At 34.2% G+C, this 14,750-nt stretch overlaps 1 protein-coding gene across 1 annotated transcript in view; it reads left to right on the top strand.

Annotated features, from left to right (window-relative positions):
* LOC134548539 (protocadherin-9-like) overlaps positions 1 to 13,640 on the top strand; it is a 235,272-nt gene extending 221,632 nt beyond the window's left edge. Inside the window, exon 3 of the mRNA XM_063393442.1 lies at positions 9,953 to 13,640. Coding sequence (XP_063249512.1) covers positions 9,953 to 10,326 — 374 coding nt within the window. The 3' untranslated portion in view covers positions 10,327 to 13,640. The remainder of the gene's footprint in view (positions 1 to 9,952) is intronic.
* The last annotated feature ends 1,110 nt before the right edge of the window (positions 13,641 to 14,750 follow it).

Genomic DNA, 14,750 nt, shown 5'->3' with positions numbered 1-14,750 from the left:
ATAGGTCTTTCTAAATATCAGAATAGGATTGTGTGACTAACTAAAACTGTTTGGTCCATACATATGTTGCTTCCATACTAATTTTGAGTACATTGAATGTAATGGCTTAATGCAGCCCAGATTATTTTTTGAGCATGGTTTAATAAAATGTAAGGATTTTGACACAGGAACATTTGTTTAATGGGAGTTTTACTGTAAACTATATAAGCTCATTAAAAGACATGGATATCTTTTCTGAAAAATGATGTAAATTAACATAGTTTTTGAAGAAAAAAGAAGGAATTGTAGCATGGGTGTAGCTCAGACATAATAAAAGAAAGTACTTTCTAGTAATCTCTGTGTAATATGCCTGCAGTTCTGATAACTCAACTGGCACTGATCTGAATTTTACAAAATTAGCTAAATGAGATGCTGTTATACAAGCAGAATTAGGAAATGGTTCTTTTGTTCCTGGATTAGTTTAATGACATCTCTGACGTCTGTGTCCTGTGATATTTATCAGGGATATATTTTTGTGTAGAATAGAAGACAAAATCAACAATATAATCAAGCTTACTAGGCACCTAATTTAAACACTTTTTGCTGTCACATTCTTCAATTATTCCGAGTCATGCATCTTAAGTCAGGAGAACAAATACCTAGATTTAGGACCAAATTCCATTAAAAGAAATGTATTTCAAAAGTGTTTTCAATGCAGTGGAGCTACTTATTTATATAATAACCTGTATGCATAAGGAATCTGCCACAAATTTGCAACAAATTTGGTTTAACCTAAATCTGATTTTGGCCTGATTTGTATTGAAGGAAAATAGAAAAACATACAATTGTCAAGAAGCATACATTAAAAATAAGGATTCATTTATATATATATATATATATATATATATATATATATATATATATATATTTAACCTAAATTTAATGTTTGTTGAGACAGTTGTAATTAAAATAATGACAGAATAATTTTATATTTTTATGCAAAAATAATCTTAGTCATCTTTCTTAATTAACACTGTGTTTTTAACACCATAGCATATATGTGCCCTTTCATATTGTCCTTAGATGAGCTGCTTTCTGGAATTGTACAATTTCTGGAACAATTGTAGCTTTATGATATTGTCTGGTTTTCCCCCTTGAATTCCTTTCCTTTCCTTTCCTTTCCTTTCCTTTCCTTTCCTTTCCTTTCCTTTCCTTTCCTTTCCTTTCCTTTCCTTTCCTTTCCTTTCCTTTCCTTTCCTTTCCTTTCCTTTCCTTTCCTTTCCTTTCCTTTCCTTTCCTTTCCTTTCCTTTCCTTTCCTTTCCTTTCCTTTCCTTTCCTTTCCTTTCCTTTCCTTTCCTTTCCTTTCCTTTCCTTTCCTTTCCTTTCCTTTCCTTTCCTTTCCTTTCCTTTCCTTTCCTTTCCTTTCCTTTCCTTTCCTTTTCTTTCCTTTCCTTTCCTTTCCTTCATGGGAAAAATGTTTAATTTGACAATTCCTGCTTTACAGAGGTTAATCTAATGCTAGGAAAATAACACTTAGGAAATAAGTCCCAGCTGCCGTATGTGGATTCCTTATTTATCAATGGACAGAAATATATATAAAAATAAAAATTCAGAATGAATATATCTATCTATCTATATAGCTAAAACAAATCATATTTATAATTTAACAGCACAGTTCATCATATATATGATGATGATGATCATGACTTTCGCCTTTATTCAGTTATTGCTTAATAAAGTCAATAACTTTACTTCAAGATATCCCAAGTTACCACGTGCTCCGGGGAACCAGGATATGTATTTATCACAAGCCAAAGATGAGGTTTTTGCTTTAAGTTAGAAAATGATCAGGAAAACAAATTATTTTTAGATTTTTTTAGCTATCATAACAATCAAATTAAATTCAACCTGAATGGTTTTGGTTTTTTTCTGTTTTTTCTGTTCTAGGTGAGTTAATGATCAGGCATGTAATAACAACAAAAGATTTTACAACACTGTGCAGAGTAGAAATAAATATCGTTCAGCTCAGTTTCACAACATTCTGCCAGTTCTTGTCATTTTGACTGCCTCTTTTGATACTGGATCCTATCTTTTCTCAAAAAGAATTTGTAGAAATTACTAAACAAAATTTGATTTAATGTGAATCAGTTGACTGAGTCTTCCAAATAGAGATTTAAGTTGTTTTAGACTGACAGCAGGTTTGTGTTTGGGACATATTAATAGATCAGAAAATGTGACCATGTCGAAAGTGGTGGTGTCTCAGCATGTTGTCTGTAAATCAATTCAAAAAATATTTTGATCAAGTATCATAAATATTAAGGTGTAAGAGAAAAAACATAGTAAATGATTGTGACCATGGGATACTTTATGAATATTTCATTATCACCATCCATCATCACCTTTTGGGAACAAAGACTTTTTTTAGGCAGCAAAATGAAGAGCTACGTAATAAAAAATATTAATGCTGTAAATAGCGTTATTCCAAATATTTGAAAACTGGTCTCATTAAGTGATGCAATCAAATTTAAAAATTTCATTTGAATCCTCTGAGGAGATATTATGCATTAGATTGTCCTGCTAAAATTAAATGTATGGCAGGAAAAAATGCCAATTTTGAGGAAATAAAATTAGGCCAGATAGGATTCTTTGGAGGAGTAGCTTGAGCGGACGGAAAGATGGATGAGTTCCATGCCATGCTGAAGATGGTTGCAAATTTATAAAGATATGCTGTCTGCTCTTTGTCTGCCATAAAGTCTGTCTAAATAACAATATCCTCTCAGGGAGAGAATCTGCTGTTCTGGCTGCCCATGTATTGTTGAATTTGGACTATCTCCATTTGCAAATGTTGACTTTTCATCTGTGCCCAAAGAATGAAATCTGTATGAGAGATGTGTAAAGCTTTTAATCTTTATTTATTTGTGAACAAACGGGGGTTTTTGCCAAATCCTGTTTGCATTTCTTTCCTCCTGCTCTTCCTGCAAGGTGACTGTCTGCATCCACAATGTGACACTTCAGCTAAGAATACAAATTGCAGTCATTTTTGTGTCTTTGTTTGTTCGTTTATTTACTTGTTTGTTTGTTTTTAATGACAGAATGTATTAAGTCAGAATAAGTCCCAGCTATTATTTTGTATCTCCTGTATTTCTAAAGGGTATGCTAGAATTGTCTACATTTGTCAGTGAAAGTTTTTACAAAATGCAGCTTTATGTTAATGGTTGCTGATGCATAGATTTTTAAGACCAGAAAGAACCACTAGATTACCTGGTGAACCCACTTTTTATTTTCTTTTTTTTTTTTTTATCTATAAATTGTCAAGTTTTAGCCAGTTAAGTTAGGAAAAAAAAAAAAAAAAAAAAAAAAAAAAAAAAAAAAAAAAAAAAAAAAAAAAAAGGTAGTGGCATAAAGATCTGAACATAGGCAATATGCAGTCCATGATAAGTAGTGGAGCTGGATTTGTATGACCAGTGAAGAGCATGGAATCATTCAGGTTTGAGCTGCTCAGCTGTAGCTGAGCACCACTCCAGACCATGGTGCTTTGTGACACCTCCTGTGGCACCTTCCCACACCCTTGTTGCAAGGACCATGCCCTTGTGATTTCAGATTGTTGCAACTTGCCTGCAGAATGGTCACAGCCTGCATGATGGGTAATATGTCTCTTTGTTCTTAAAGACTAGGCAGCACTAAATAAACTTTACCCCTAGTGTCTTACAAGCTTAGCAGCCACAGGAGTTGTATGTCCACTTCCTGACTTTGCACCCAGGGTAATGCATAGAGGTTTATAAACATGTATGTCAATGCAGAAAAAGTAGTTGGAAATAGGAACAGAAAGTTAGGTCAGATAAAAATAGCATCCTTACAAAAGCGCCATTACTGATGGAAGTGTACCTTTAAGTTTTAATGGTATTGAAATGGTCTGAAAAAAAGAAAATATAATAAACTAAGTAACATTCTCCTTCATTATAGCTTTTATAGTGGAGCAGCTGTAGGAGAAAGGAACTTGAGGCAAGAAATGCAGAATACTTTCTTAATTTCTACTTTGTTTACTTAGCTCTGAAAAGATATAGATATGAAGAAACTTCTGTCATCAGACAACTGGGTAGAAACAAATTTCAAGTACTTGAATATTTTTGCCTTCAAAATTTAGCTTCCCATGGAATCAAAGTCATGCAGAGTTTTTGTACAGGTGTGTACATGATACAGAACCCATCTGGATCATTTAAATACTTCACAAAACTGTGTGGAAAATCTTACTGTCCAAGGTTTTCCCACACTTTCAGAATATACTTTTTTTCCTGGTTTTCTGTATCCTGGACACTCCCTCTCACACACCCTTACTTCTCCTGCATCCTGACCCTCCTGTCACTGTGCTAATTGAGGATTCTGGCAGCTTCTGTCATCTAAGTAAGCTAAAGATGTAAGATAAATTTACAGTATGAATTATTTCAGCCTTGATGAAAAAGAAGTTTGGGCCAAGACAGTTTGGGTTCCTTGATCTGTACCTGTGTACAGAGGATGGAACACCAGAGAAATGAGAAAGAAGCATCAGGGTATAAGGTGGTAGTGATAAGTCTACCAAAACTGGTAGCAGTGATAGGAGGAATCCAGGAACCTTTGAACAAGGTAATTTGAGGATGGAATGTGAATTGACTGTGCCACCTAGAATGACCGTGGAATAAGTCACTAAAAATCTTTTTTTTAATAGACACTGAATGTTCCTGTTAATTAATAATACTGAGGAAGCACATCTGAGAAAGCATGTGTCAGGCTTAGGAGTCTGTGATTATTTTTTAAACAAACTAGAAATAAAGAACAGTCTTTCCTATTTATTTGTCTGATACTTAGAAGCAAAAAAAAAAAACCAAGTCAAAAGAGTCTTCTTCATTATAGACTTATTTTCCAGTTTTTATATTTTATATATGACTAGTTGCAAAACCTCTGTGAAATGGAATAATGCCATTTCAGTTCCAATATACATGGGGAAGATGTAAAATCATGAGATCTCAGAGCAGATAATTTAATAATGTAGCCCGTGAAAGCTCAAAAAAAAAAAACCCAAAAAAGCTTTCTGTATTTGAGGATAACTAGAGCTGAAAATGTTGCTGTTGCTTTCTTTTTCCTTTTAAGATGCAATATGAAAAGTTAAATAAATATGATTGTATGGAACACAGTTGTGGCCATGTTCAAATCCACTGTACTTAATGTTAGCACCCTCAGGCAAAAGAGTACCTATTCATGTTGCTTGAGACCAAAAAGTCTCACTGAGTGCAAATTATCTTGTGGTCTCAACTCTCTCAGAAATGAAGAATGAATTTTCTGGCTATAAGAAAGAGAGTTTTAAAGAAGCAGGTTGAAAAGCAGCTGGTCATCACACCAGAAGCTAGTTGCTAATTGCAGCAGTAAGTTAATCAATGAAATAGCTGTTTAGCTTCTGGGTATAATAAAAAGAGATAAAAGACCACACAGAAATTCCAGCATTAGGGTATGACCAGCTCTGGAGTAGCATACATTATTTTCCTTCTTACACCTGTCTGCTTTTGAGTTGGCAAGTCATGCATCTGCTTGACAGCTATTAACAGAATAAAATAACAACAAAAAGGCATTTTTAGGTAAGATCTGATATAAATATTTACAAAGACAATTTAAGGGAGTGTTTGTTATGCACTTTTGTGTTTGCTTTCAAAACATTTAACTCCAGAGACAGATGGCTTGTACAGTTTTATCAGCACTTGTGTCATTATATATTCAAGCAGCCAAGACTGATAACCAGCCACACGGATTATGGATTGTTCAGAGAACAAATACTTTGAAAAAAGAAATCCCCCACATATCAATAAAGTACTTCAGTATGGAAAAGCTTGATACAGAAATTGCAGCGACATTTTTGTGAAGAGAAAGGAAACAAATTAAAGCAATTATAAAATTAAAGCAGCAGGAACAGGTTTTTAAGTGGTGTCATTGTATGTGGTAATGAAACAACTTTAGAAAATTGGATGAAAAGTATTGTTCAGCAGTGGTGGAGGAGACAGATAATTACCATTAAGGCAACATTATGGCTTTCTCAATACACAGCAGCCAACTCTTCAGTCACACTATCCCCAGAAGATCTCTCTCCTATCATATTGCTCATGATCATTACACTTTATGCTGCTAAATAGCAACCTGAATAATAAAGAGTCTTAGAAAATAATAAATTTTATGATTAAAAACATAATAAAACAAAAAACTCAAAAAACCTAATTGTCAAAACACTGTCTTTTTTTTTTCTTTTTTTCTTTTTTTTTTTTTTTTGTAGGTGAGATTATTTTTTGTTCTTTTAATCTTTTTCTTTTTCTCACAGTAGGAAATTTGTAGAATACCTTAAATCATGATCATTACCATTATTAGCAACAATATTTACCAAAAAAGCATGGTTATATCTAAGGGCCTTAACTGGAGATAGCTATAGCAGGCACTACATACGTTATTAATGAAGCTGCCTTTTTCCTCAGTAAGTAAGCATAACCATTTGCTGTAGTAGCTTAAGAGTAAAATACATTATTCTAACAATCTGCATTTCTAAAAGAAGTCACGTTGTAGATTTCTTTTTCTCTTTTGATGGACCAAAAGTGATTAAACTAATAGTAGTTATATATTAGATGAAATCTTGCAAGGCACTTTGTAAACTTAAACCTCACAGTATTTTAGTAAGGCAAGTAAATACTCCCTGTATTTTACAGATTGGAAAGCATGAGACAGAGTACTGGAAAATACGAGTACACATTTGAGTAGTAGTCTGAACCTCTTCTCAATTCTGGACATTTTTACATACAGGCATATATAGAGGTGTGTGCAGACTGTAACAAACCTTACAGCTATTTGAACAGCTAAAAGAAGTGTCTTTCAGGTGTTCCCTGAGATTCCCAGTCCTCTCCTAAAAGGAGAGTGTCTCACTCTGTCTGCAGCTGTCACTTAGGGTGACCAGCATCCATATCAAAATTGTAACTGGCTGCTGTAAGGACTGCATGGTCTTGCCTTTGATTGATATCTCTTCATAGGGAAGGTTGACTGGGGAAAAGACTTGCACACAAGAATTAATTTTGCAGGTCTAAGTTGTTATAGACAGTGTTATTCGGTTAAATTGTAAAAAACCCAAGGAGCAGTTCTTGCACAGGTGATCATCTCAGCATTGTTACCCCATTCCTGTCTGCTGCTCACAGTAATAGCAGATAGCTGAATATTCCAGGGCTCTCCAGAGAGTCTATCAGCTTGGAGATGGCTAAAGCAAAAGATGCTTAAAATCCATTCCAAGTTGAACAGACTAAACTGCTTGTTACTGAAGAAAGCAAAATACATGAAGTAAATCTTCCAAAGAGTTTGACATGTAGCTTATAGGGTCACATGCATATTTATTCTTAAGTAAAACCAGGTTATTGCTCATTTAAATTATAAGTTGAAATTATAGTCTTATCTCTTGAAATTTATTTAACTAAAAAGAAAATATAATTTATCGTTTTCAGAAGTATCGTACTGAAGGCTCTCCTGTTATTCTTTTATTCCACTTGATTGGAAGAATTCCACTAGATTGGAAGTACAGAGTACATGCACTGTCCTTCTTGGAAAGTGTCATTCTGGGGCAAAATATTTTCTTTCTATTTTGAATTTTTAATGTCTGTAAAACCTATCTTTCTTTCTTGATCAGTAAAATAGTAGTTTACTGAAAGAGTAGGCAGCTTGAACATAGTTCTGCCACTTCTCTCACTTTTTTTCCTCTGAAATGGGAAAAAAGTAATCAAAACTAAACTTTAGGTGACAGCCAAAAAAAAAAAAAGAAAGTCAGCTGTTAACCTGTAGATTAACTTCTGGAAAAGTTAACAATGTACTGTGAGTCCTTTATTATTTTACAATTGTTTTGGTTTGGGTTTATTTCTCTCTAAGTACCTGCCTCGGTTTGGTTAGAACTTAATAACAGAGGATTCAAAGAGGAGCTTTATAGAAAAAAAATCTCTTTTTCAGGTCTTATTTTAGAAGTGTGGTTCCTGGTTCTCAAAGAAATCTCTGCTAAGATCCTACTTTGCAGTTGTTCTTTTCTTTTTTCCCAATGGTTTTGCTTTAATTATTTCACCTTGTATTGATCTAAGTGGAAAGTAGCATTGATTCTATACATTTTTCATGTTCTAGTTTTCAGCAATAGGACACCTTCTTGTATGAGGAATTCAGTAGCAACTTTTATTATAGCTTATTATATTTTATTATAGTTTACTATATTCTGTCACATCAACAAAGTACAGTATATTCTCTAGATATTCAAAAAAGAGGTGTTACTTAGATTTAAAAACATTAGCTAATTACTAAGGTAAGATGTAGAAATATGCCTGATGGTATTTTTTATATCTGTGTTTAAAAGCAGAGGGAAATGAATTGGCATTTCCATAAAAATAATTGAGTTAATTTCAGTGTTCAGAAAAAGATGTTAGGAAGGGCAATTTATTGTATATGCATGGAGTACAAGAGAACAAAATATTCTTTGGCATTTTAACATAAAAATCTTTGTTAGAGTGTCTTCACTTATCATTTTGAGTCTCAATTAGATTATTATTAAGATACACTTCTTTTTTTTTTCTGATACACCACTGACATTTTTCTTCTGATTAGTAACTTTGCTATTCATGCCTGCTTGCTAATGTTCTTTCTCAAAAATCAATCCATAATTTCCTTCCTGTCACTGGGCTGGTTAATCAAGGAAATATATCTCCTTAGCTCTTCAAATGTTTTCAGTACTAGCTCGTTGATTTACTCTGAAGTCAAGAAAAGACATCTCAACATTCTTGCTCAAAATTACAACACAGCAATTACTCCTGGCAAAGTATATCCCAGATACTGAGAAATATCTCACAAAATTACATTAAGGGATTTCTTCCTTTTCTCTTGCTTGCCCTTCCTCATACATCCAGCCTGAGCAAATGAGCAAATTAATTTAAAAATGCAGTAAGAGTGAGAGGAGTTTAGTGTTGCTGAAGGCATGGGTGTCTCCTTGATTGTGAGAGGCCTGCAGCTGGCCACCTGTGTCCTCAAGAGTGTGTGAAAAATGTAGATATTTAGTATGTATAGTATTCCAGCAATCTTCGTTTCTGTCTCCTGCGGTCTTACATTTCTATCTTACAAAGAATTATGAGAACAGTTCTTTTTAAAGTGCCAGATTTATATGTATTTTTTTTCCTTTACTTTTATGGTTGTGTAGCATCTGAGATGTGTTTAACATCAGAAGAGTTACAGATTTTATTCTCTTTCCTGATGCAATGTTTTGGACTGTTTCCTGGTTTGATGTTAAATCAAGCAAAATTGAACTTATTTCTTACTTGTTGAGAGTATGCATTAGAGTGTGCATCCACAGGGTAGATACCTAGAACTATGCCTCAAGCTGTGTTTGTAAAACAGTAGACGTTAGAATAATCCTGTTTACAGAACATTCCTTTGGGCAATCCTGTTTTTGGATAGTACAGATGTTTCTCAGTTTTCAGTAGGCTGTTAATTCACCCAGGTTCTTTAGCAGTAAAGTGAGTTGAAAGCAGAGCAGAATACATCCAAATAATAGGCCCTTATAAGCATTAATTCTCACTCAGAATCTGCAAGGGTAGGTTTACTTCCTCAGACATTTTGACTTACCTAGCTCTATTTTCCTTGTATGAATTAAAAAAAAAATAAAGGAGTTCAGTTTATTTATTCATAGTAGGATCCAAGACTAATAGCGCAGGGAACTGTCTTTCCCCTTCTGGAAACTAGGTAGGTAGCATATACAGGGAGTACATGCCCTACAAAACATCTACTCTCTAACAAAATGAAAATGTATGTAGAACTTACCAGTATTGGTTGAAGGATCATTGTTAATTTTCTCCTGAGGTCTATGTATAAGTTTAATGACAAATATCACAATCTAATATTATGTCTTTCCCCCCCTCTCTCCCCCTTTTTTCTTTCTCTGTTTTTCTTCTACAGATGGGCCTCTTGGTCCACGGGGATTAGCTGAAGCTACAGAGATGTGTACTCAAGAATGCCTGGTTTTGGGTCACTCAGACAACTGTTGGATGCCTCCAAGCTTGGGCCCATACCAACAGCCGAAGTCTCCTCTCTCCACCTTTGCACCTCAGAAAGAATGGGTTAAGAAGGACAAACTAGTTAATGGACACACGTTGACCAGGACCTGGAAAGAAGATAGCAACAGAAACCAGTTCAGTGATCGAAAGCAGTATGGTTCCAGTGAGGGCCACTTCAACACTGGCAACCACATGACTGACATTCCTCTGGCCAACTTGAAGTCTTATAAACAGGCCCCGGGATCTGTGGAGAGTCCAAAGGAGCACCAGCTATAAGAAATGGTTACTTGGACCAATGACTTTAGCTTACTTAGACTTGCTAATCCTATGTGTTTGTCAGAGCTTTATGTACTGGGTAGACCTCTAGAACTATGCTTCACCTAGCAGAGATATGCATATCTTTATGTTAGCACCGTGGAAGGTATGATGTCCTGCAACATGAAAGAGTGTTTCTACTAGTTGTGTGGTTTTGTTATATAGACATGATTAAAATCTGCAGAGATCTCTCCAGTTTGAAAATATACTTTTTTGTTTCTTTGGTTTTTGACCCTGGACTGCTGCTATGAACAACAGAAGATGCATTTGGAGAGTGAGGGAGTGCGAAAGCTTGGTGGAATGCAAAGATTGAAGAGATTGAAAAGCATATCCAGTTAGAAAATTGTGCTTTTGTTGTCACTGATCTATGCTGGGACCGTTATACTTGAGATCATATTGCAAACAATTGAAGCTGTAAACATTAAACCTATTGTGCTATTAACAATGTTAGTGGACACTTGTAAGTCAATCAGCGTTCAAATACTTGTAAATAGCAACAATTATTACTTACAATTTTTGTGTACTTATAATGTTCACTTGAAAAGATACTGTAGCATATTTCTGTGTTTCACAGTTGCTTTTTAATTTCTTTCGTTTTCTTGTTTTGCTTTTATTTTCAGTGATGGTGTTTCTGTGTTAGTAGTCTGTCTGACACACAATATTCCAAGAAACTCAAGCCACTTGTACTAAAAGTGAAAAGAGTGATGGGGTGGGAAAAAAAGGCTGCTTGTAGAAAAGGAAAAAAAAAAACAACCCTTTTTTTCTATGTAGTAGCAAATGATGCCAGCATTCAGTTAGAATTTCTTCTTTTTTTTTTTTTATTTAATATTAAGAAATGAAAGGACTTGTGTAAGGGCTTAAAAACTTAGTAATTTTTGTTTAATTTCCATTGTGTTTCATAAAACAGGGAAATTGCAAAACAAAAGAATATTAAATGTGTGGTGGTGGGCAAGGGAGAAAGCTAGTTGTTTGGGATCCTTGATCAAATTAGCCATAGTGTGTCATTTAATGAGTGGTAGCTGATGTTGATCCCAGCTGAAATATGTGGAGGAAATTCTACGGGAACAAAATACAATAATAATGTTTTTCCAGTTGGGCAGGTGTGTGTCTATACCTAAGACAGTTTGTATTGCTGAGACAGCTGCAGTTGTGTTGACCTTCATCTGCGTTAACGTTGTAGTTACACGAGTGTTTTTAGACCATAGCCACAGAATATTTAATGTGTTGTGCCTTCATGATGTAACAGAGCATTCTCCTGGTAGGCTAGTTGGGGGAGCTAAAGGGTTAAATCTCTAATTATTGCTGTTTAACTGTTTGTTATCATAGTTGGTCAATGCCTGGCAGGTACCAGTATCATGTCACCTCAGTCAAATCAGCAGAGTGACTCCCAATGTTAGTAAGATCTAAGTTGCACGCAAAGCAAATCCACATCCAAAACATTTTGAGATGGTTTTTGTTAAGGCATGAAAGATGATTTACACAAATAAATAGCATGCAAAAAAAAAAAAAAAAAAAAAAAAAAAAAGGAAAAAAAAGTCCTTACAGAAAAAAGCAAGTTACTTATGCCACAGTGAAACATCAGTCTTAAAGTAACAAATTTAGCTAATCTGAAGGTGTTTTTATTTTTACCAAAAAACCAGAACATTTTTTTTTTCTTTATTCTTTTGTATATAGCAGTTCACTTTTATTTTTTCCTCCACAGTATAAAAGGCTTAAAATGGGTTAGGGGTGCATTGCTTATTGCAGTACTTATGTCAGTTTGTGAGAGGTGTTTGATGACTTTGACAGAATAAATATCTAACCAGTTATCCTTGTTACTGCTTTGCCAGATCAACATTATTTAGTTATTCAGCTTTTGCAATAAATGTTCTGAATTCCTGATTGTGTTGTGTTAGTTCTTGGGCAGATGCCTAAGGGACTTTATTGCTGTTAATTTCTCTTTTTTCTGTTATTGTTGGTTGGTTCATTTCTTTGCTTTATTCTGAATTTCCAGTTATTTTTCTAAGCATGCCATGGTCCATTAAGTTAATATCTGTATGTATAAGACTGGAGTATACAGCAAATGATAAATCCTGAGGGCTATATTCTGCCATTCCTATGTAAGTAGGAACTTACTAAAAATTAGTTATTTGAATTGGGTAAATCTTTACTTACTCGGCACAAGGATGACAGAATCTAGCCCACATTTGTTAGGACTATGGAATAGGCACATGGAATAAGCATCCTTGCATAAATCTTTGTGAAAGTACAGGGGTAGCATATAGGAAATACAGCACTTACCACACTTTGGTCATTCTTTTGGGAGTAGAATGAAGTCATATCAAAATACAGTAGATTCTTTCCTATAGGGAAAATTGAGTAGTTAAATAATATTTTTGTTGCAGCACAGGAAAAAAAAAAACAACAACAAAAAAGAAAATATTGAACAACCTTGAAAAATATATAGCAATAGGAGTATCTATATTTGAACATGCTGGGTTTTAAAGCAGAGATGCACTGACTTCTATATTATAAGCGGAAATACAAGAATTATTTGAAAACCCAAATAACACCAAATAGATTAAATTACAAATGCCTTTTTAGATGGAATATATTTGGAAATGTTTCTATCATGAATAGAAAATAAAAGATGTGACTGTTGCTGCAGAAAGAGAACTATAGTCTATTCCAGTACTTTGTCCTATTATCAACCTGTGCAGGAAAAGCTAAAACAAATTTGGTTTAAATTGCAAGCAGGTGAAAATTGTATCTAATTTTCTCAAATTCTGTGTAATTTTATAATCTTAAAACCTTACCCAGCTTTGAAATTGTTATTAAAAGAAAAACACCAGGAAAAAATCCAAGAAAGAAGAAAATGAAAGAGACCAAGATGGAGGAAGGAAGGAAGGAAGGAAGGAAGGAAGGAAGGAAGGAAGGAAGGAAGGAAGGAAGGAAGGAAGGAAGGAAGGAAGGAAGGAAGGAAGGAAGGAAGGAAGGAAGGAAGGAAGGAAGGAAGGAAGGAAGGAAGGAAGGAAGGAAGGAAGGAAGGAAGGAAGGAAGGAAATATCTGCAGCGCTGAAAGTGCATTTTAATTCCATTAAAGCTAAATTCATGTTTCCCAGACGTGTCCACAGAATTTGAATTTGGCCCTAAACATGTATTTAGTAAGTGCCCATTCATTCACAACCATTTGGTTGGCTCAATCAGTGTTATCACTAGTGTTGTCTAAAACTCAGAAATAAAAAGGAAAAAAAAAAAAAAAAAAAAAAAAAAAAAAAAAAAAAAAAAAGGAAAATCCATTCAGGAATTCTGTGATATCTCAGATGAGGAGCTTTAAAAATATTAAAATTCCCATTGCACCCAATGAGATGACAGCTGAGTATTGATGACTATTTCATTTTATTTGAGGCTAAATGTCATTTAAAGTTATTCATAACCTCTCATGATACAGATGCCTCTCTGAGGTCAGTTCTGGCTTTTTGTTTTCCTTCAGACTGTCCTTTATTTATTTGTTTCATAATGCATACACTTGAAAGATTGTTAAAAAGGTTTGCCAAACATTTCTTTCATAGTCCTCTATTTCTGCTGCCACTGACCAAAACTCTTAGTCCAAACAGAAAATGGCAAGTATGCATAGACATAGTCACTTAGTCCTACTTAGTTTTATGCTGTTCCAACTCCTACTAAAAATAGAGCCGTCAGGACCACTTAAAGAAAACTCAGGAAGTTCAGACTTGAAGAATGAAATATTTTCTAGTGCTTTAAGTAGTGATGTACTGGAACAGATTGCCTAGACATGGGCTTGGTATTTTGAAGAATAGAAAGGAAAAATAACTAACAACAATACATTTTTTTTTTTGTCATAGGGAGCAGATGGATTAAATGCCATTAAATGTGACATGAAGAGAAAGTATGATGGTGGAATTACTGAGCCTCACAGAATGATGAGGTTATATGAAAGAAACTTCTTTTTACTATATTTTCTTAGAGAAATAGGTAAAGAAATTGCCTACTCAATGTCCCTTGTTGAAGTTCACCTGGAACACTGTGAAACACTGCATGAAGGCTGAGAAAGAAATAAATGGAACGGAATTAGGAGTATGTGGTATACATCAATTTTAACAAATAGATAGGAAGAAATTTATATTCACATTCCTTGCTTAATGTGATTATTAATTTAGAGAGTTATTATTAATATTCAAGATCAGAAGGAATCTTAAGGACTTTATCATGGAGTACATTAAAATAATGGAGAAATTTAGGAAACTAGATACATAAATGGAGATGTATATCTGTGCTAAAGAGCAGGAGTGATAAAGACTAATGTAGCTGACATGAGACAAGAAATAAATAGGGAAAAGAAGATTGCAATATTGATCAGAAGTTGAATCTTGGGATGTTTTAAG

The sequence above is a fragment of the Prinia subflava genome, chromosome 3, assembly GCF_021018805.1.
Source record: "Prinia subflava isolate CZ2003 ecotype Zambia chromosome 3, Cam_Psub_1.2, whole genome shotgun sequence".
Taxonomy (NCBI): Eukaryota; Metazoa; Chordata; class Aves; order Passeriformes; family Cisticolidae; genus Prinia; species Prinia subflava.
Note: the sequence above shows the minus strand (reverse complement) of the source record. Positions and strands in the feature narration are given on the sequence as shown.